Genomic DNA, 21,809 nt, shown 5'->3' on the forward strand with positions numbered 1-21,809 from the left:
TGTGAAAACTTTGATTAAGGCACTATGACCGGTATTACAGACTTTGTTACTTGCCATTTTAGCATACAGTTGTCATCTAATGTGAATACAAAATGTCTCATGTGATTATATCATCCTAAAATGAAGTGGGCTTAAGAACCACAGTGATCATTGAATGTTCAAATCCTCCTTGGGATTGAACCAGCAACCTTTGTATTAAGATTCTTGACCATTAGGGTAACACAGAAAAGTGCAGAAGTCAACTGAATGCAGTAAATGCAGCGCTGTTAAGACGTTTTTGGAAGAGAAATTAAAATTGTGTGGGTGATTAATCGGAGCATGGACTGATATAGTCCGTTTTTAGGTGACTGAGACTGAGACGTCCGACAAATTATTTAGGCGCACCAAGAGAAATGCACAGAGAAAGAGACAACCAGTATTAGGAAGTCCCAGAGCAAGTGCGGATATTCATTAAATACAAGAGACAAACATTAATTATTCTGAAATATTTCACCAGATGAGAAGTTTATCTATGCATCATCTTTTACTCTTTTAATTCCTTTTATAGCTGTATCATCTTTGTATCTCTACTACATTTCCTTTTCTGTGGAAAGCACTTTGAATTACCATAGTGTATGAAATGTGCTATATAAATAAACTTGCCTTGCCTTGAAGTGTGACAGAGCTCCTGACATAACTGGTATATAATAGCAATGATTAAAGAACCACACACCTGAAGTGTTGATGTATTTTGTACTTACCCTTGGGTGTATTTCCCAGCAGACTGACATCTAATTCTTTGTTGGTTCCCTCGTCTTTCTCCTCAAACGAGAACTCTTTCTGGAAGCTGGGCAGAGTGAAACCAACTTTCAATACATTTTGCATATAATGTAACAGGAACAAGAGTCCTCAGTATTGCCTGCTTTAGCAGCACCTAAAAAGGCATCTGAACAGTTCCATCCAAAAGAAAATGTGAAATGTTATATATTCACTAAAATGTATTTGTATAACTGGAATTTTTTTAGCAAGAGTAAATATTTTCCTGACAGGAAATAAGGTCTCAACATACAAGAAAAGGGCAAAAGGGAGAATAAATATCACACATTTATCTAAAACATCCCAGTGTTCAAGTGAATACACAATTTTAAAAAGCATGACTACATCTGTACACAACAGGTACACACAATACAGTTCTCTTAAATTTGTTCAAGCATTATACAAGACTGAGATTCTGTTGGTGTGGATTTTATCAATTGAACTTGCACAGTAAATGAAAACCCAAGTTATATAAACATTCTACAAAATTAGTATTACATAAAAACAGGGATCTTACCTAAGAGCTCTCCCTTGCAGTTTGGTATTGCCAACTTTAGGGGCTGTTTCTCCAGTGAAGCCTGTGCACACAAAAGAAAGCATAGCCTTCAGACTACGAATACTCCTGCCGGTGACAGGAGTGGTCAGCGAAACATGTTTCTAAGGCCCCATGTGAAGGGCAGGAACGAAAACAATAGTATCCATTTCGTGGATGTCAATATGGTGCTGTGTCCATAGCTGAACAGACTTATTTCTGTATACACATAGTACATCTGTGTGCACAGAGTCAACTGCCTGGGCCCATGTTCAGAATGCTGTTTCAACAGTTTTGTTAGTCAAAGTGACTACCATGTAATGCACAAAGTCATGCATCTCATCTGCACAAAACACAGTCCTCCTGAGTGGATTAAGGATATAAAAAGAATGTAGCAATAGAGTAATAATGAATTCTGCCCTATCCCAAAAATAATTATCCATTTATATTAGTGCTGTTAAACGATTAATCGTGATTAATCGCAGCCTAAATAAAAGTTTGTGTTTACATAATATATGTGTGTGTACTGTGTATAATTATTATGCATATATAAATGCACACATATGCATGTATACAGTACATTTAAGAAACATTTATAGATCAAATATTGATATATAATGTAATTGATATAAATATATATACACAGCATATACATACAAATATTTCTTAAATATATACGTGTGTGTACTCAAATTTACATAATTATATACAGTACACACACATACATTATGTAAACAGAAACACCAACTATTATTTTGGATGCGATTAATCGCGATTAATCGTTTGACTAACATATTTTATATTATTTACATTCTTACAGTAAATAAATGGATAATATAATTAAATTGTATTATTATTATAAATAATCAATAATTAAATTAAAAGTGTTAAAAGTGAATATTAAATAAATGTTTAAGTTTATATATTTTTTTAAATTAAATTAAAATAATAATAAGCAATAACATATATGGTGCCAATATACAAGCATCCCTTCAAAAAAAGAAAGAAAAATTAATTCACTCTGAAGGGATGAATTTAATAATGTTTTGTTAACTTACAACAGTCAGTTGAGTAATGCAATGAAATACATATGTTGTTATCCAGGTGTGGAATCATATGAATAAGCACATAGAGATCTGACATCTGAGCCTCACAGAGGGATTGGAAGAGCAGAACATGCGTTTCCACTTTACCCACAGATCAATAGCCTGACCACACATTCATCCACACGGACCCAACACCCTTTTTGACATCCACAAATTCAATATTCAAATATGTTAATCCACAATAAGGACTGTGGTTAGATGTCATTTCCTCCTCTTCTCTCTACAAACACCATTTGAGGGGTGAAAGTGAATGAGAGTGCCAACTGATGGACTCTGTTTTGGTACAGAGTGAGTTTTCACAGCTGGGATGAGTATCTGCTAAAAACATTCCTCATTGCCTAAAAATCTCCTCTAACTTCAGAGTCACAGGGCCTGCGGACAAGACAACATCAACTGAAGGGGGATGGAAAGAGAGAACAGAAACATTGAAAAACAGTGAATTTGCAACAAATAACAGAAGTCTCTCTATTTTGGTACCCTGCACTGAGGACATCTTCCTGTTCCATATGTTACCAATGTTTTATTATTGCATCTGGGATAATTCAACTACAAAGCCATTGCCATTCAGGCAAACTAAGTGATTAATGATGCCAGCGTTAAAAACAAATCGTTGACAGATTTTCCAAAGTCCTCACAGTAAATTAACACTACAGGGTAAATGAAAAGTTAATGACAATGTTTTCCAGAAGCAGGAACAAAAACACAAAAACATTAAGCAAACTGACAGTTCGTAATGCAGATAAACTTGATTGATCACAAAAACTTTCCTAAGCACTCATTATGTGCATTGCATGGTCTTGTTGAGAGCATCCATCGCTAACAGACATGATTGGAAATCCAGAAAACCTTGGCTCTGTGCCCTCTAAAGTACAGTTGCTAATCAGACACAGTTAAGTGTGACATTTACAGCACTTTAAATGGAATGCATGTTATTCCACAGCCCTGTGACACACCAACATACCTCTCGATCTACAACAAGCATTACATAGAAGCTGATCGCACAGCTCTGAAACTTGTTTAGGTTAATTTTATGTTCCAGCATAATTGCACACCTGTTTCCCAGCACAGTCAGTATCTAATAATATGGTGACTGATAAACTTGCGTGAATATAGGGTTTAGTCATCAATATCTGGCATTAGTCGGAGTTAAAGCAAGTCAAAGCCTGTTTGGTCAAATGACAAGATCATAAACCCAAGGCTCTCTCGCTTCTAATGATTGTCACAGTTTATCAAGACACATTTAAAAAACATTAAGCAATGTTTTTAAATATTTAATCAATAATAAAATTGATATTTTTATATTTATTAATAATAATATATTATTCAAAAGTTTGGGGCCAGTAAGATTTTCAAAGTTTTTGAAAAAAGCCTCTTATGCTCACCAAGACTGCATTTATTTGATCAAAAATACAGTATTTTTTATTTATTTAAATTTTAAATATAATTTATTCCTATAATTTATCGTATTATCTTAAGATGAATTGCTTGTATTCCTCAACACTGGATAAAACGAAGCATCTGCTAAATGATGAAATGTGAATATAAATATTGCTGAAAAAAGTATAATTTAAAAAGGAAAAAAAAACATACTGACCCCAAATTTTAACGGTAGTAAACATTTATAATACATTTTAATATTTAATCACACTCAAATACAATTAAGCAAGTAAAGTAATTGACGACAAATCACTTCAAGTGATGATAAAACTATGAAAGTCAAGTAGTACATGCTAGTCATGAATACAAAACACACTTACAGGATGAAACCTGTTAAATAGGAAAACACAAGTGCCAAAATATGGCAGTCGGGTGTTAGTGAAGCACTTGTCTCACCTAATAAAGGATTAGTCTTCAAGAGGAATAGGATTAGCCAATGTGGACACAGGAAGTGTGCCATTGTGCATATGTATGGCATGACTTGATTTTTAATGCCGTTTTATGTTTTAATGCCAGCTGAACATTCTTCTATACCCTTCAAAAGAGTGTAAAACTGTCATTTAGCAATGCACAGACAGATAGGGAGATCTTAAGAGTCTTAAAGGAGACAGCTGGTGTCTACACTCCAGGAAAGGGTGAATTAGGTGATGGGGAATCTCTAAAACCCATTCATATGTTAACGCATTAATCCATTTACATTTAAAGCAGTCAAAACACTGACTAAAATACTTCCACTATAAAATGAAAGCAAATTAATTTGATGCATCAAATCTATGTCTCAGAGTGAACTGGACACAAACACCTGCTATAAATGTGAAAATGCACCATTTAACTAAGAACACACAGGATAAATGGAAAAGCATGTGCTGTTGCGCAAGTGCACAGTCCAAAACAAAACCATTAAAAGGCAATGCTGTGAGTCAAACTCTCTTAAAGTGACTAACAGACCCAACTACAGAATTTCAAATATTGAAAACATTCATATCTAAACCACAGTATGCAAAAGAGACTACACTTGTTCTGCTTCAAAATGCCTCAGTTCTCATTTTTAGTCAGAGAGTTTGTCCTGAATACTTCTGTCCTTGGAGGATCTAGCACCATTAAAAGCCAAGCAGCATTAACAGAGATGTGGTGGGCCCGTCCTGTCCTGTCCCACCCCAACAGCCATTTACTCACCTTGGCACAACTTGACATGGTTGATATAGTTGGAGATCCAAGGGTTCCGGTACATATTGATAAAATAAAACAAGGAGTAGACGACTGATAAGAAAAGAAAGTGACCAGAAAGGTGGGAGGGGGGAGGGGGGGGAATAGTGAAGGACCAAAGAGAGGAGGAAAATGGGAGAGATAGAGAGGACTGCAGAAAAGCAGCAGTGTCTGAACTGCAAGGTGATGCAGAGTTAGCTGCAGCAGTCCTAGGACAGCCAGAGAAGGGAGGTGGAGAGAAAGAGAGAGAGAGAAACGCTGCGAGAGGAGGAGGAGAACAGTATCTCTCCAACACTATGACACTATGCTGACGGAGAGCCTCTTGCTGTCTGCACGGCTGCTGCTAAATGCTAGCAAGGTAACTACGGTGCTAATGCTACTCACTGCTAATCAGATTAACAATACTGAGGCTGGGGGACGCAGGGGGAGAGATAAAGATATAAAGAAAGGGGAGAGAGATGGAGGACAACAACATTAGTCAGACAGTAGCGGTTGTGTGCACTAGCAGCTGCGTACAGTGAGAGTGTGCTTAGGACAGCTGAAAGGGTGAGAAAGTAAGAGAAGATAAGTGCCTCAAAGGAACAAGAAATTCCTCTCATCTCTTAGCAATGACATATGCGTGGTACTTCGAGAAGGAGAGTGGAAAAGCAAGATCTCTGCCATGAGGAACATCACTTGCCAAGTCATATTGTTGTGCTAAGTGCTCAAAGGAGGGACAAAATAATAGACGATGTGTGGAGTAGAAAAATCACTTGATTTATCGACTCATCAGGTCTTTCCCGTTCTGTTTTCCCAATATCAACAGATGATGCTGCGTGTTAAATAGGTTTAGATTTTTAATATGTACTATCCTAGTCCCTGTAGTAGCGGGAAAAAAAACCTTCATTGCTTAAATTTCTTCTCAGGATTACTGGTGGGTTTCAAAAGAATGACTCTGTGCGCATCTGCTCCAGGGTTCAAATGGGATAAAATATCCATACTAGCAGCCAAACTTGGAAATTCTCATGTAATAAAGTCACCCATTGATGAGGAAGACATTGACTGCTGAAGTCTTCTGGATGATAGTATAAAGAGAGAAAAAAAATAATGGTCAAATAATGGAGTGGAAGAGAGCTAAAAACACTTAAGTTGCGATTGAATATTTTTATATTTATTATTGCAATTTAAATAACTTTTCTATTTAAAAAGCCTTTTAAAATGTAATTTGCCTTGTGTGATGGCAAGGCTGAATTTTCAGCAGCCATTATCCTTCAGTCAGTGTCACATGACACCTTCAGAAATCATTCTAATATGATCATTTGATGCACAAGAAACAGATTTTTTTATTATTATCAATGTTTGTGCGGCTTAATATTTTTGTGGAAATCGTGATGCATTTTGTTCAAGTTAAGAAATAAGTATTTATTTAAAAAATATATATTTTGTAATATTATAAATGCCCTTACTGTCACTTTTGATCAAATTAATGCACCCTTGCTGTATTAATTTAATTTAAAGTATTCATTTCTTTCAAAAACAAAAACGTACGGACCCCAAACTTTTGAACCATAGTTTATAAAACAACAAAGATTTATATAAATCTAAACTTTTGTAATTTAAGTAGTTAAAGCTTAAAAAGAGAGGAGAATGATGATATTACAGGCAATATTTAAAAGTTCTTCGATATTTTTTTAATTCCAAAACAGTTCACGACGCGAAAGAGAAACAATGTAGCAAAAACTGGATGTTCATTCAAAAATCTGTGACAGCAAATATGTGACAAAAAAACATCCATCCAATTTCCAAATGGTTTATCCTGATTCCTTAGCTAGGTAAACACCCTGGATGGATGGCCAGTCCACTGCAGGACACAACAACCATGAACATATCCCAAAAAACTAACTGAGGCTAAATTGACATGGTCAGTTTTGGAGGCTGGCAAATGTATTTACAGATGTGTCCAACACACTCTCTAAATCAGGGATGACAACCATATTCTGCTGCTGTGTGAAAGTAACAAATTACTAACGTTATAAATGGACTATAAGGGGAAAAATGGACACAAGGACACAAAATAATCACAGGGAGGCAGTGTGAAGACGGTGAGACATTAGCGAATGAGGAATGAGCCAGTGTGGAATGGGGGGGGGGGGGGGGGGGGGAGTACAGAGCAGCGGGGAGAGCTAACCTCAGTGCGCATTCGAGCAAGGAGGGCATTTGAGCACTCATGTACATACAGAATGGCATTTGACCTGCACTATTTCTGGCCTATTATCCTGACTGCAATGTTTCCACTGCAATACTTATCCTCATACACAAACACACACCCTTTAAGGATGGCCCGATACTAAGACCCATCAAAAATCAAGAATGTGTCAATGAGTGTCTCAAGAGGCCAGAAAAACCAGCTGGTGTTGTTCTTGACACAATCATAGGGCCAGTTCAAGATAGGGCGCATCGGTATCTGAAGATAAGATTCATTACGGACCATGATCAGGAAATCAAAGACATTCCAGAGACTGAACTCAAATCTATAGATAATCAGCACTTGAGTCCTTGTCGGGATCTAACTACAGGCTGAATAGGGATGACATCACCATGTGACTCAAAAGGGCAAGTGCACTGCCTTGTCATTACACATAATGTAATCTACCGGTTCCTCAGAGACAAGCCTGCTTTCTCAGATGACAAATACCACAAATATGACATCATCCCTTAATCCAAAACACCACCATCTAATGACACCATTGCATGCACATGTGCTCAGTATTTACAGCACAAACTATTGGGCTTGGTTTAACACCATCTGCACGCTACAGTAGTAAATAAAGATTAAAGTGGTAAATGGTGACAATAAACTCAAGCAAACAGAAATAAAGAGGAATTACGAGACAAATTAAGCCAAAAAGCCATGTAATGGGTCTAAGCTTAAACCCAGATTTTAAAAATCACATTTTAGTTTATTTTTACTGTGTACCAGAAATTGTCATAAATAAAAACAAAAGAAAACAAGACTTTTGTAGTTTGTAGAACTTTAAAAACTACCGTAATGTCAAACGTCCCAGCAGACAAATCACCCCTAATTGGGGTCTTTTTAGGATCAAGGATCACATAAACAATGATCTTAGTTACAATAAAAACAGATAATAAATTAAAGGAAATCTGCTTTCAGAAATGGTATATGGGAAAAGACAGAAGAAAAAAAAACATTTTGAGAGTTAATAAGATGGAAAGGGTCCGATATGACTATCAGAGAACTAAACCAAAGACTAAGAGGTTTTGTTTCTGGGCTCTCTTGACAAAGTTAACATACTGTAACTCATGTTCAGCTTGGCTCTTGACTTCCCCACATATCAACTTTCAGAGTGTCTCATGCCAGAAAAACAAAACCTGGCAAGGAAGTTTAAGCTATTCTGACTTTTGGTTTTCTAATAGATCTAAATTATGTGCTAAATGAAACCAGCCAAGTCTGAAATATTCTGCATAAATGTATGTCACAAGGTGCTGATTTATCTTGCACTGGATTATACAAAGAAAGATTAACTGCATCTCTTTAGATTGGTCTCAGTCTAATTTTCAAACTGCACGGAAAAAGACAAAGAGAGTTCAGTATATATATATATATTATATAATATATATATATTTTCCCCTGCTACATTCAGTAATAAATTAGAATAACCTTTACCACAGATCCAAAGAAGCTCATTTGATGGAAGCCATTTCAGGTAATTGACACTGAAGAAAAAAAGCAATGCTAAACTTAATGATGAACATCTAGCCTATGTAAAACTGATTAATGGCAGGAATCTTAAAGCACATCAAGATTCAATTTATGTTTATGCTAGGAAACCTGAATCATTAGGTGGAATGTGAATAATTTGCAAAGGAATCACACTGCCCCATTTAATCAGTGTTTCCCTTCAGCCCTGTAATTGATGTAGCAGAATGAAATCTCTGTAACAGAGGACTGAACTGATGACCCATAGCGGCGTTCTGCTCTATTTAACCAGTATGACTTCTACAATACTTGATATACGTCCTGAGATTGGGAGGTGACTGGTAAACGCTCATGGAGTCTGGTTTCAACCAATCATTGTTCACCTGATTAGGGTCAGTATGGAGTAGGAGGTCAGAAAATGGTCCACTCATTCCACATCACATTTACCTAAAATTACCACTTGCACACACACACACACACACACACACACACACACACACACACATACACATCTCTATCCTAAAAAGGGAATGTGTTTCCTGAGTGGCTGACTATAGGTCACCACATCTTTCTTTCCTTTGTCTGAATGGCTGGGCGGTGTCAATAATGTGGCTGCACCTTATGTTGAACGCAATAGGAGTTTGTTTGTGTGTGTGTGTTTGTGTGTTTGTGTGTGTGTGTGTGTGTGTGTGTGTGTGTGTGTGTGTGTGTGTGTGTGTGTGTGTGTGTGTGTGTGTGTGTGTGTGTGTGTGTGTGTGTGTGTGTAGTGCATAACCTTCACTGAGTATCTAGGGCATCAACAAGTCACATTCTAAATGAAGCCCACAGGTTTATCCATGGTTTCCAAACCTAGTTTACAGAAAATATATATTACACACACATATTGGTCCGTAATGAATCTTATCTTCAGATACTGATGCGCCGTATCTTGAATTGGCCCTATAATTGTGTCAAAAACAACACCAGCTGGTTTATATATATATTTAAGTTTAAGTATATAGAATATTCATATACAGAAAAGTATTGTGCTGTAATCAGTGATGCCAGTAACTTTTACTTAGTAACGCGTTACTCTAATCGGACTACTTTTTTCCAGTAACGAGTAATCTAACGCGTTACTATTTCCAAACCAGTAATCAGATTAAAGTAACTTATCCGAGTCACTGTGAGTAACTATTTTAGTCATTTTCCTTAGTAAAAATATATTTTTTTGCTTTTTTTCTTGCGTCTCGGGGAGAGTATTTATATTAAGTGAAGTCAAGAAAGACAAGAAAGTCAAGTCTTTATTGAATTTTTTTAAAAAACGTTTTTTTTGTGGGGTTTTTTCAGGAATTTTTTTTTTAAATTTCAACTTAAAATGTCAGGAGATACATTGTTGACGTTACTGTTAAAAATGCAATTCCAATAAAGTGAGTGTTGGCAAAAACGGTTGTCATTTCTATGTTGAGGCAGCAGTGGTGTTGTCGGCAACTGCTGAATGTAACTAATAAAGTAACTTGTAATCTAACTTAGTTACTTTTAAAATCAAGTAATCTGTAAAGTAACAAAGTTACTTTTTAAAGGAGTAATCAGATTACTTTTTCAAAGTAACTGTGGCAACACTGACTGTAATATACTATTATTCAAAAGTTTGGCGTCAGAGAAAGAATACTTTTATTCAGCAAGGACACATTGAATTGAGGGATCGTGTGACACTGAAGACTGGAGAAATGGCTGCTAAAAATACAGCTGTGTCATCACAGGAAAATTACATTTCAAAATATATAAATTGAAAACCATTATTTTACATTGTAATGATATTTAACAATAATACTGTTTTACTGTATTTTTGACCATATAAATGCAGCTTTGGAGAGCATAAAATATATATTTTTTTAAATCTTACCTGACACGTGTCAGAAGGATGTCTTTGGCTGTTCAGCGTATCAGAGAATAAGCATTCTTTTTAAGACGCCGTCTCAAGTTAAAAATAGTTCAACATTCTAAAAAAGCATCTCAAGACTCCTGTGTTCTGTTTGTTGCGTTCAATGGCTTTTGAATACAAGAACGTGTTCAGATGTCTTTAGTCTTTGATATCACAAGAGCTTGACACATTTCAGAAATGCTCTGAGCAAAACACTCTGTTGTGACGCATGTGAATTATATTATACAGTGACAGAAAGCACAGAAAATTATCCTTAAGCCAGATAATAAGTCATTGTTACCCTGTTAAGCTTAGCTAAAGCTAGAGTGAGTATATTTAGCATAAGGCAGTTAATTTACAGCTAACACGTAAGCCTGTCACTACTATTAAGGACTACAGACACAAATACTCAACCAATGGAAAATTATATTGCGGTGTAGAAATAAGATATTTACATAGCTTAAAAGCTTAGTACAAAATGTGTTTTCACGTCCTAATCACTTCTGACTGCATATGAGTAAGCTTAAAAGCCTAATTTCCTCTTCTGACCTCATGTCAAGAAAATATTGTTTGCAATGTGTATCTGCCATTTGTGTGGGTCTATTTTGGTCAGAGAAGTGATGGAGAGAGAGCAGGTGGGGTCACTGAACAGCTGAAAAGCATGAGGCATCGTTATTTAGGCCTACTGCCCGCACACACACACCATTAAAGGATGCACAACAGAAAGTGGTCACTGGTCAGAAAAACAATATGGCTCCATCTGAAATCTAAGGTCAATGATTCACAAGTAGTGTTATTTATGTACAAAAGCAATGAAAGGCACAACATGTCTAGTGATCTAAAGGACATTCAAGTGAGCTTTAAGCTAATTTTATCTACATGTATTCCTTTGTACAAATTAATCTACATGTATTCCTTTGTATAAATGAATAAGTTGGAATTTGTAAATAAATGTACTTCATCAGACACGGTTTCTTTTTCTTTCCACCAACTGCCAAATTGCACACACAATGGGCAGCGAAGAATAAGATTGGACTCGTATGTGCCCTAATGGCTTCCCATCTCTATCTAAATTTCTCAGCTTTCAGACTTAACCTACATTTTTCAGATGAGATGTGCAATGACACCCAGTGGAACAAGCTAAATACAGTATTGACCTACCCACTCTGATGTTTAAAAAGCATTTATAGCAACTTCACACAGTCCAAAATACAAATGATTTGCCTAGAATGAAATGCAGGAATGAATCACTGAATGGGAGGTAACAAATAGGCCCATCCTTTAGGATTCAAGTCCACTCAGTTCAGCGGTCTATAAGCACTTGCTGCTGTGTTTCTGTGTCCGTCTCATATCAAAGATCACTCAGTCTTAATGGACACTGCTCAGTCTCTCTGCACTCTGCACTGATACTGACCCACTTTACATACAGTAAAGAGAAACCGGATACTGGGTTGGTTCATTAAAACGTACACACACTAGAGGACACAATTCATTAAAATCTCATGCTTTCATATTTCACCATTCTAAGACTCAAAAACGTCAAAGAACACACACTGAGTTAAATATGAGAATGAAAAAAAAAGTCCAAACTACTTACTATAGCAGTAACAGTTTTCAGATGCACCTCACTTGAAAAAAGTGGACTAAAGTCACAGAGTATCAAACGTGAAAGGGTTAAATACGGAGTAAAACTCAAGATAGATGCATTCGCTGCTCTACAGGAGAGATGTATCAGCTCTGGAGAAGGTCAGAGAGCGAACAACCAACAGGAATAAGGGAGGACAGCAGAAGGCCATGTGGTACTGGCATACACACACACACACACACACACGCACACAAGCTCCCCTTCACTGTCAGTCACACCCCCTGTACAGGAGTACTGTGAGGCAACTAAAGATCCATGTCAAGACAGACATCAGAGGTATTCAAATATAGCACGGTGCTTTCCCAGCACAGCCATGCCATAGCAGGCTGAGACTGAGGAGAGTAGTGGAAACGTGATCATGTGACATGAAAGCTCAAGGACAAAGTGAAGTTTGACAAACTGATGTGGTGTGTGAGTCAGCTAATGCATGAATGCAGATCTCACTAATAAAACACAAAGAATTCTGAAACGCTTAAGCAGGATAAAACCTTGTATCCCTGCTTAATATTTTTTGTGGAAAGCTTGATACATTTTTTTTTTAAAGAATTCTTTAATGAATAGAAAGTGCAAAAGAACAGCTTTTGGAATTTGGTACATTACAAATGTCTTTATTGTCTATTATAAATGTCTTCTTTGTCTTTATTAATATACTTTAATGCTCCTTGCTGAATATTAAATGAATAAAAAAAAATAATAATAAAAAAAAAAATATTTCTGAACCCAAACTAACATTTGAACACTATCAAATACTTATTGAATAAAATAAGCTATTTTAATTTGAACATTCACTCAAAAATTGTACTGACAAAGCGGTGAGTGGAATTTGGAACTGACAAAGTGAAAAGATAAACTGCTGTTTGTAGTTAAGTGGCCAATTATTGTGTGATTAATTTTCCTGGCCGATATACTTTACAGTAGGCCTAAATCACAAGAATGGAAAAGAAAAAAGAAAAAGGTTTTTATTTCGCTGTCTCTTAGATCAAAGCAAATGTGTAACACATTGTGAAAGGAAGGTGTCCAAGTTGTTTCCTCTCTAAACAGAACTAATGTTCGATGTACACTAATCCGAGAGAGGGATCTGGGGAGTTATCATGATGACAGTGTGCAGGACAGAGTCTAGGTGTCAGCGTGAGATAAAACAGATCATGTCTGTTTAAGATTACTGCATTCTGTAAGAGTGAGGAGTAACAGGGGATAGCAAATGAGTGTGCGTGAGAGAGAAATATCACACAAATAACACAGAGAAAAACAATGAATATGGCCGAGATCCTCACCTGTACTGAGTTCCAGAAAGAATCCAGAGCTCCACCTAGTGCCCCTTCTTAAACCCTCACACTCGCATGCAAATTCACTAATATTTTTCTTTTCTTTTTCCTTATTGTCCTCACTTATAGGTCAAGTAAACAAGTCATCAGTAACCTTTGACTGAATTGGTCAACAGCCTCTCCAGCAAATACTTGAACTGTCTGTAGAACAAAACTTCCCCTTGGAGACATAATTGTTCAGAATATCCTTTTTTGTAACATTTTTATAAAAAAAAAAAAAAATTTAATAAAAACAATATAAACTATAAAAATAAACAGTACACTGCCATTCAAAATTTTTGATCGGTATGATTTTTAATGTTTTTAGAAGAAGTCTCTTATGCTCACCAAGGCTGTTTTTTTTATATTAAAAATACAACAAAAAAAATTAAATAACCGTTTTCTATTTAAATATACTTTAAAATGTTATTTATTTCTGTGATCCAAAGCTGAATTTTTAGCATCAGTCTTCAGTGTCACATGATCCTTCAGAAATCATTCTATGCTGATTTGCTGCTCAAGAAACATTTATGATTATTATCAATGCTGAAATCAGTTGTGTAAAACATTTGTTTTTAAGATTCTTAGATGAATAAAAAGTTCAAAAGAACAGTATTTATTTGAAATAATAAGCTTCTGGGTCAGTAAGAATTTATATATTTAATTTTTTGGGGGAAATAACTTAAAGAAATTAATACATTCATTCAGCAAGGATACATTAAATTACATTAAATCAAAAGTGACCGTAAATACATTTATAATGTTACAAAAGATTCTATTTAAAATAAAATGCTGTTCTTTTGAACTTTCTATCCATCACAGAATCCTGAAGAAAAAAAAATTACACAACTGTTTTAAACATTGATAATAATAATAAATGTTTCTTGAGCAGCAAATCATCATATTAGAATGATTTCTGAAGGATCATGTGGTACTGAAGACTGGAGTAATGATGCTGAAAATTCAACTTTGCATCACAGAAATAAATTACATTTTAGAATATATTCAAATAGAAAACAGTTATTTTACATTTTAATAATACTTCACAATATTACAGGTCTTTTTTGTATTTTTAATAAAATAAATGCAGCCTTGGTGAACATGAGAGACTTCTAAAAACATTAAAAGTCTTACAGATCAAAAACTTTTGAACGCCATGTGTATGTCCTCATTTAGACAAATAGTGTGTTTGTGTATTTATGAAGAGGTCATAAATTAATTTATATAGATCAGTGGTGACAATGCATATTCATAGGGGAGCAAAAACAATTATGAGTTAACAAACTCCAACACAAAAAAGCATTCTTACAAATGGGCAAATCCCTATCACACACAACTTTATCCTCACTGACGTTTAACAAAATAAGAAACAACGATAAACAGCGCAAGAAAGAGATTTCTGGATAAGCATTCTCTGCATAACATCTTGTCAAGATTAAATAAGCAAACATAAGAAAGCAGCAAAACAAAGAGAAAATAAAGATACGTTAAACCTATAAGCACTTTACCTCTCAACATGCTCTCTCCCTTTAGCATTTCTCTCTTTGCACAGGGACACCAGAGTGAAATCTAGGATCAGAGACGATCCATCCTACAAAGACTGTAGTCACTGTAGAGATAGGCATGCCAAATGGGATGGTCTGGGAAGGACAAGACAGCCCAGTGAACTGAGAAACACGTGACAGGACAATGTGCCCAAAACCATGATGTGGTTTCACACTAAAGCAGCTTTGATACCACAGAGTGTTTTTGTTAGAGGTTAACTCTTTATGACCGGTAAGATGCAAGAGATTTTTAGGGTAGCAGGCATAAAACAGACATTGGACCTTGCCAAAGCTACAATGGCTGGCCCAAACCAGGGACACAGAGGGATAACAAAAAGCTGGCCATTCATCAAGAACTTACATGAATGGAGATAACAGTTCATTAGTGCTGCAATGTTGATAGAGGCACAAATCATCACGAAAAACTTTTAATGAGGGTAGTAACAAGTGGGTCACGGTAGGAAAACATTTCGTATTAAATATCACGGAACGATGCCAGTTGGTCCATCTGGCCAGACACACAATCAGTTTAGCCTCTTTATTCGTTAGGACATCTGCATCGAAAATAATAATCAAATTACAAGCATAGATAAAAACGATAGAACAAAGATTAAAAAAAAAATAAGTAGTGCTTTATGTTTTTCAGGTTTTTCAACTGTATTAGGCCGTGTGTCCACCAAAGCGTTTTTTTCACACGGCTGGCGTATTTTCCAATTGATTTCAATGTGAGCGCTGCGTTTTTAAAATGCCATGAGCGCAACAAGGCGCTGAGCATCTTTTTCACACTCAAGTGCTGAGCGCTCTACGCTCTTTACTGGTCGGCGAAAGCTGAAAAATTGTACATTTTGAGTAAACCGCAGCGCTCATCACCATCCCTTTTTACCCAACTGTCCAATCACAGTGGAGGAGGGGCGGGACAAATACAACACCGACCAACCACCACATTCTGCTTGTACAATGTCAACACTTCCGCGGATATTCCATATCATAGCAAGCAAAGAGTCTCGACTGAAAAGAAAAAAAATCGCTGCACTGCCAAAACAATCTTAAGCGCTCACAGCAAGGCATTTTTAGCATAGCTGGCTAAATACGCTACGCTAAGCATGGCAGCAGTAGCAAATCTAATTTGCAGCCAGGGTAGTCTAGCAACTCTCCATTGGCTTGCGAGCTGGAAAAATCTAACTCTGGTCAGGCCAATCACATCGTGTACAGAGTCGGTGGGCGGGCTTAACATAATGACGGCAGAGTTGCCGCGGTTGAAGCTGGCGAACAATGGTCTTTCGAATCGGCTTTGGCCACGACTCTGGAAGACTTGGAGTTACGCTTTTTTTTGAGAAAGGAACAAAGAACGGCATTGAAGTCATTCTTAAGAAAGGAAGACGTGTTCTGAGTTTTGCCGACAGGATACGGCGAAAGTTGAATCTATCAACTAGCGCTGCTTCACATTCTTTGTTGCTCTGGTTGGTTGTAGCGCTATCCTACTGCGTGCAGAGGGAATTTGAAAGACAACCATTTATCCTGCCGCCGGATTGAGCCCTGCCAATGGTGAGTTCCCAGACCCAACATCTTGATGTGGGTCTGGCTTGTTAGGCTACGCGACATGCATGTGTCCATTCAAGCAATTCAGTGTTCACGTTCTGTCTGCACGCACAGAAAACAGTGCGAGTTCCAGTATTCTTGCGCTTAATGTTTAAGCTGACAGGATTTAAAAACACATGATGGTTAAACTGTGCAATTAATCCGCGAATCACATGCGTTCCGAGCCGGAACAGTTCAGCTACGAGTCTACGATCCCTATACTTAACATTGCACATCCTGATGGTTTTATTTTTTTGACAATCGTAACTAGACAATTATTAGACTACAACAATAAAAATGTCAAATACATTAGATTTAAAATGAATAATCTATGTAATTTAAGATGATTGAATAATTTAATTTATCTTAACTAATGTGATTAACAATACATTAATAATAAAATAAAGAAGAAAAGAAAATAATACAATACAAACTCAATAATTCATGTTTATGAAATTATTTCAACAGAAAATATTAAGTTAATTGAAGTTAATTTACCTGTGAACACCATTGTTTTTTTAATACACAATAATAAATTGCTGTTTGTGGATGATATTTTGTTGCGTGAGACCAACAAGTATTTATCTGTTGTCCCACATTAAAAAAAACAATGACATGAAGTGCATATAAGGGTGAAAAATATTCTAGTCAAACCAATTATAATTAGTGACAAAATACCAATTAAACAAGATTGTTTGATTAAACAAGACCACAAGTCACAACAGTCACATCATATGACAGTTTCGAGGTTTAGCCTTTAAAATGTAAGAAATATTAGGCTAAAACACAAAAAGGAGTATTATATTATACAAGTTATTATCTTCCTTGAAAGGGAATATAACGTTTTTTTTTCCCCACCCACAAACGTTTCATGCTTAAATGTTAGCAACCTATTCTATTACTAACTTTAGACAGGTCAAATATAGCTTGACATTATTGTATGCACAGCAGGGGGCAGGAAAACAAAAGTTAAATGTTGCATCACTGGGTATCTCTGTGAATGCTTTTAAAATGGCCGACCATTAGCAATAGAGTAGGAACGGATAATGAGAATGTGTGAAAAAGACATTTGTATCCACCCGTCCTCTTTCCATGTCTCTCCCCAGGCAATTTTTCTATCTTCGCTACTCCATCCATCAAATGAAACTCGGAGTCTTATCTCTCCATTACTGCATTATGTCTGACAGATATATTGCACAAAGATAATGCCTTATCTTCTGATAAGCATTACTGGGAGAAAAGACAGTGGTCTCATAAAACTGTAAAGTGCCCAATTTCCTGTGCACACATTGAGAAAAGTGCCTCATTTCCTTTTTAACTACTCTAGTGTTAAAGTAGTCAATTTAAATCAACAGGATTCCAACGTTTTGCCAAATTATAGTGTTCTAGCGTGTATGTTGACAGTTGGTAGAGAACTCAAACATAGTGAGACCATGTTGAACACAATATGTAACGAAAAACTGTAAAAACACAATAGAAGCATTTTCACTAGTGTCTCAGACTTTTAAATAACAAAGTACACTAAATAAAGAGGGCATTGTGTACAGATATATTTACATTTGTTTTGTTTTTTGTTTTGTTTTTTGCATACAGATTGCTAAGTATATACAAACTGTAATATGGAAACTATGCAAAGCTTTGTGCAGAAGCACCAGTGAGACACAACACTCTTTTCTGCATAAAGTGTCAAATAGCATGACTTGAATCAAGGATTACTGGAATACTGCATAACAAAATTGAAGAAATGGGTCAATAACAAATAAAGAACTTTAAAACAGCTCAACAGCTTTAAAACTACTGATATTTAAACAATTTGTTTAATGACAGATTTCAAAGATAAAAGTGCCATAGTATTTTATTAAAGGGGTGGTAAACAACGATTTCACTATTCTAACTTTAGCTAGCATGTAATGTTGCTGCTTGAGCATAAACAACATCTGCAAAGTTACAACGTTCAAAGTTTAAAGCAAAGGGAGATATTTGCTTTTAAAGAAATCAGTTTCTAAGGACTACAGCAAACGGCCAGCAGGCGACTACACACATTCCTCCAGGGTTGGTGACATCAACAGGCTCAATATTTACATAAACCCCTCCTCCGAGAATATTAAATAAGGGGGGGTGAGGCCATTTTGTATCGCGGCGCTGTTGTGGTATAGTAGGCTGGAGTGTTGTTGCCGCGATGCCGAGGAAACGCTGTTATTTTCATCCGGATTGCAGGTCTGGGGTACTTGCTCTGTTCAGCCTTCATAGGGACAGGGGTGCGTTGCAGAGCGTTTAACATACAGCATGTTATATGCAAGTGTGTTTGAGACGGAGGGAAACAGCGCGTGCGGGGCTCCCGCGGCACATCTAACAGGAAAACATCCACAATGTTTGCGAGTTCAATGCCAGATTTGCACAACGTCAGCTGCGTGAGACAAACGCGGCCAGTGTGTGAATGCACGACGCGCGCGGGGCTCCCTCCCGCAGCCCATTTCACGGAGGACAACGTCCACAATGTTCGCGAGTTCAATACAGGATATGCACAACGGCTTGTCCTGAAAGCTGGATTTACAAACAGAAGCTGTTTACGGGCCACAACCTGTAAGTCTGATTTATATTTCATCTATGTGTTTTCCTGTAATAGGTTGTAGCAAGGAAGTAAACAGATGACAACACTGTTCTGCAAACCAGTCTGTTAAATGCTCATTCATACTTAACGTTATCCGACGAACACCTAACGTTACAAACACTAACGTTAAAATCTCAACAGCAAACTTGGCATTAGTGTAAATGATTCTTTGATTAGAGCTTTTATGTATTATTTATCTACAGGCTTGCTAAACATGGTTCTGTGTGTGATTTGGCTAACTTACTAGTAAAGCCAGTGTTTAGTGTTTTGGGTTAATAGTTCTTGCGACAGATATTTGGCTATAATCGTTCTAAAAATACAAAAGTAACAGGGCCATTCAGTAGCGATCACTATAGATCCGCCGTCTTTACTCTTGAGGAATGAACAGGTTCTGCTCGATTATCTTCACTAAAATGTTCTGGGTCTGATTCGGGCTCAGATTGGTATGTTTTTATTGACGCAATGGTTTCTAATACTGATCAAAGCACAGTCTACCGGTAAAGGGCGTGGCGTTTCCGACAAACATGCACTGCGGTTAGCGAATCACAACACACTGGGCCAGCTAACCAATCAGAGCCCACTGCGTATTTTTGAGGGACTGGCTTCATACAACCCGGAAAGCATCAGACCGTTTTACAAGGAGGGACAGAGCAGTGTAGAATAAAGGTCAAATATATGAAAAATAATGCATTTTTTTTTTAAACGAAGCATGGACACATGTTACAGTGCACCCCACAAACACAATCAAGCCTTCAAAAGAATGTGTTTTACCACCCCTTTAACAATTTCTTATTATTAAAAACACTATTTTAGTTTTCTTAGTCTGTTCATTTGTGAGGGTGGTTGTGCCACCTGACATTTTGGGGGTTTAAGATTTAACATAAAATAATATTTATTATTTGAATGTAGTGCTGGGAGGTATACCGGTTCATACCGAATACCGGGGCGAATAGGGGGCGATTTCGGATTCAGCCCTTGATTACAGCAGAGAATTCAAACTACATGCAGCGCACGAGAGGGAGAGTGGTTTCTGCATGGACTGCCGTGATGAGATCAATAATGTCATATAGCACATATATATATAAATATATAAAATATATATATATTTTTTATGGACCTATTTCATTTATCCTAGTGCTCTAAACATAAACCAGTATGCGCACATATTTCATCACCTCTTCTTCAAATGAAATATGTGCAAATAAGGACACTGATACTACAGCCGTACGTCTGATCATGACCGCGATGACACAATAGATTATTCTGCTACATGGAAGACAATGATGTAAGTTAATAAATAGACTGACAATTCAAAGAAAAATGGGCAAAAAAAGTAACTGCTTTATTTTCTCTGTGTTAAACTGAAGTTTGTCATTTGTTCAGAGACTGTAGTGCTCTTAAATGTATTGAAAATAAAAAATATCTTTAGACCTTTTAAATGTTCTTCCGCATTTCCCCCTTGTTTTGGCAGTTTGTTGTTCTATAGGGTTAGATTTTTAAAATGCTTAAGGTGCCCTCAATCTGTTTTTTTCTCTCTCTCCGTGGTCATATTTTAATATTCATGTGTCTGTAATGAGTGTGTTGCAGGTCTGTGTTTTATTGGTTGTTGTCTCCCCACAGCATCATTTTGTGGGGATTTGCAGACCTGTATTAACTCTAGTGTGGATTTTTTCTACAATATTCACTATCATTCAATATAAATCTACTGCAGTATTTCCAGGTTAACACCTGGTCATGCATAGGGGGAAAAAAAATACCGTCATATACCACGAAACCGATATAATTTAGAAAAATACCATGATATACATTTTTGGTCATACCGCCCAGCACTATATGAATGTACAGAAAAAATTATTCAAACTAAATAGGTTTTAAGGAATAAAGGTAATAATGCACATCATGTCATTGACCCATATGTGAATCAACACAACCCTCTACACTGCAAGTCAATTACTTGAATATTCCTCCTCAATTGTTAGATTTCACTTGAGTTAGAGATATTACTGTAGCTCAGTGGTCGGCAACAGGCGTCCAGCCAGCAATAATATCTGGCCCGTGCCCGCAGCCAGATTATTTTGATAGTGGCTGGTTCTGAAATAGATCTGTCATGATTGTGTAACGGAGGCCAGCTAGTGAGAGCTGTGCAGGAAAATCTCCCTCCCCTGATGTCAAGAGACGCCCTAGTGACCGATGTTAAAGGTTGCAGCCTTTAGCCTCATTGTTAGAGCGTCCGACTCCCATGCGGAAAGACCCAGATTTGAGCACCGCTTGAAGCGGTCAGTTTTTACAACAACAAAGCATACCTTCTAGCCTAGAAATCTAGACGCACCCTAGCGGCAGAAAATTTATTTTGCTGCGAGTGTAGTCTAGCAACTCTCGGTAGACCTGAGAGCTGGAAAAACCAAACTCTGGTCAGGCCAATCACAGCGTGTGTAGAGTCGGTGGGCGGGC

General features: G+C 36.8%; 1 protein-coding gene across 37 annotated transcripts in view; it reads right to left on the reverse strand.

Moving 5' to 3' along the window:
• Positions 1 to 21,809, reverse strand: part of svila (supervillin a) — a 95,404-nt gene that overhangs the window by 60,664 nt on the left and 12,931 nt on the right. For 27 of the 37 annotated variants that reach the window (XR_013818647.1, XR_013818648.1, XR_013818649.1 and 24 more), the window contains exons 1-3: positions 5,047 to 5,401; positions 1,313 to 1,373; positions 741 to 826 (exon numbers count right to left, since the gene is read on the reverse strand). Coding sequence is in view for 27 of the 37 variants with exons in the window: in XM_079845810.1 (XP_079701936.1) it covers positions 741 to 826; positions 1,313 to 1,373; positions 5,047 to 5,101 (202 nt within the window). In the remaining 10 variants the exon portion in view is untranslated. Of the gene's footprint in view, positions 1 to 740; positions 827 to 1,312; positions 1,374 to 5,046; positions 5,403 to 12,273; positions 12,481 to 15,133; positions 15,246 to 21,809 lie in introns of those variants that run through there. The other 10 variants (XM_079845829.1, XM_079845828.1, XM_079845827.1 and 7 more) reach the window with 5 other exon arrangements.

This window comes from Gobio gobio (assembly GCF_949357685.1).
Source record: "Gobio gobio genome assembly, chromosome: 20".
Classification (NCBI taxonomy): Eukaryota; Metazoa; Chordata; class Actinopteri; order Cypriniformes; family Gobionidae; genus Gobio; species Gobio gobio.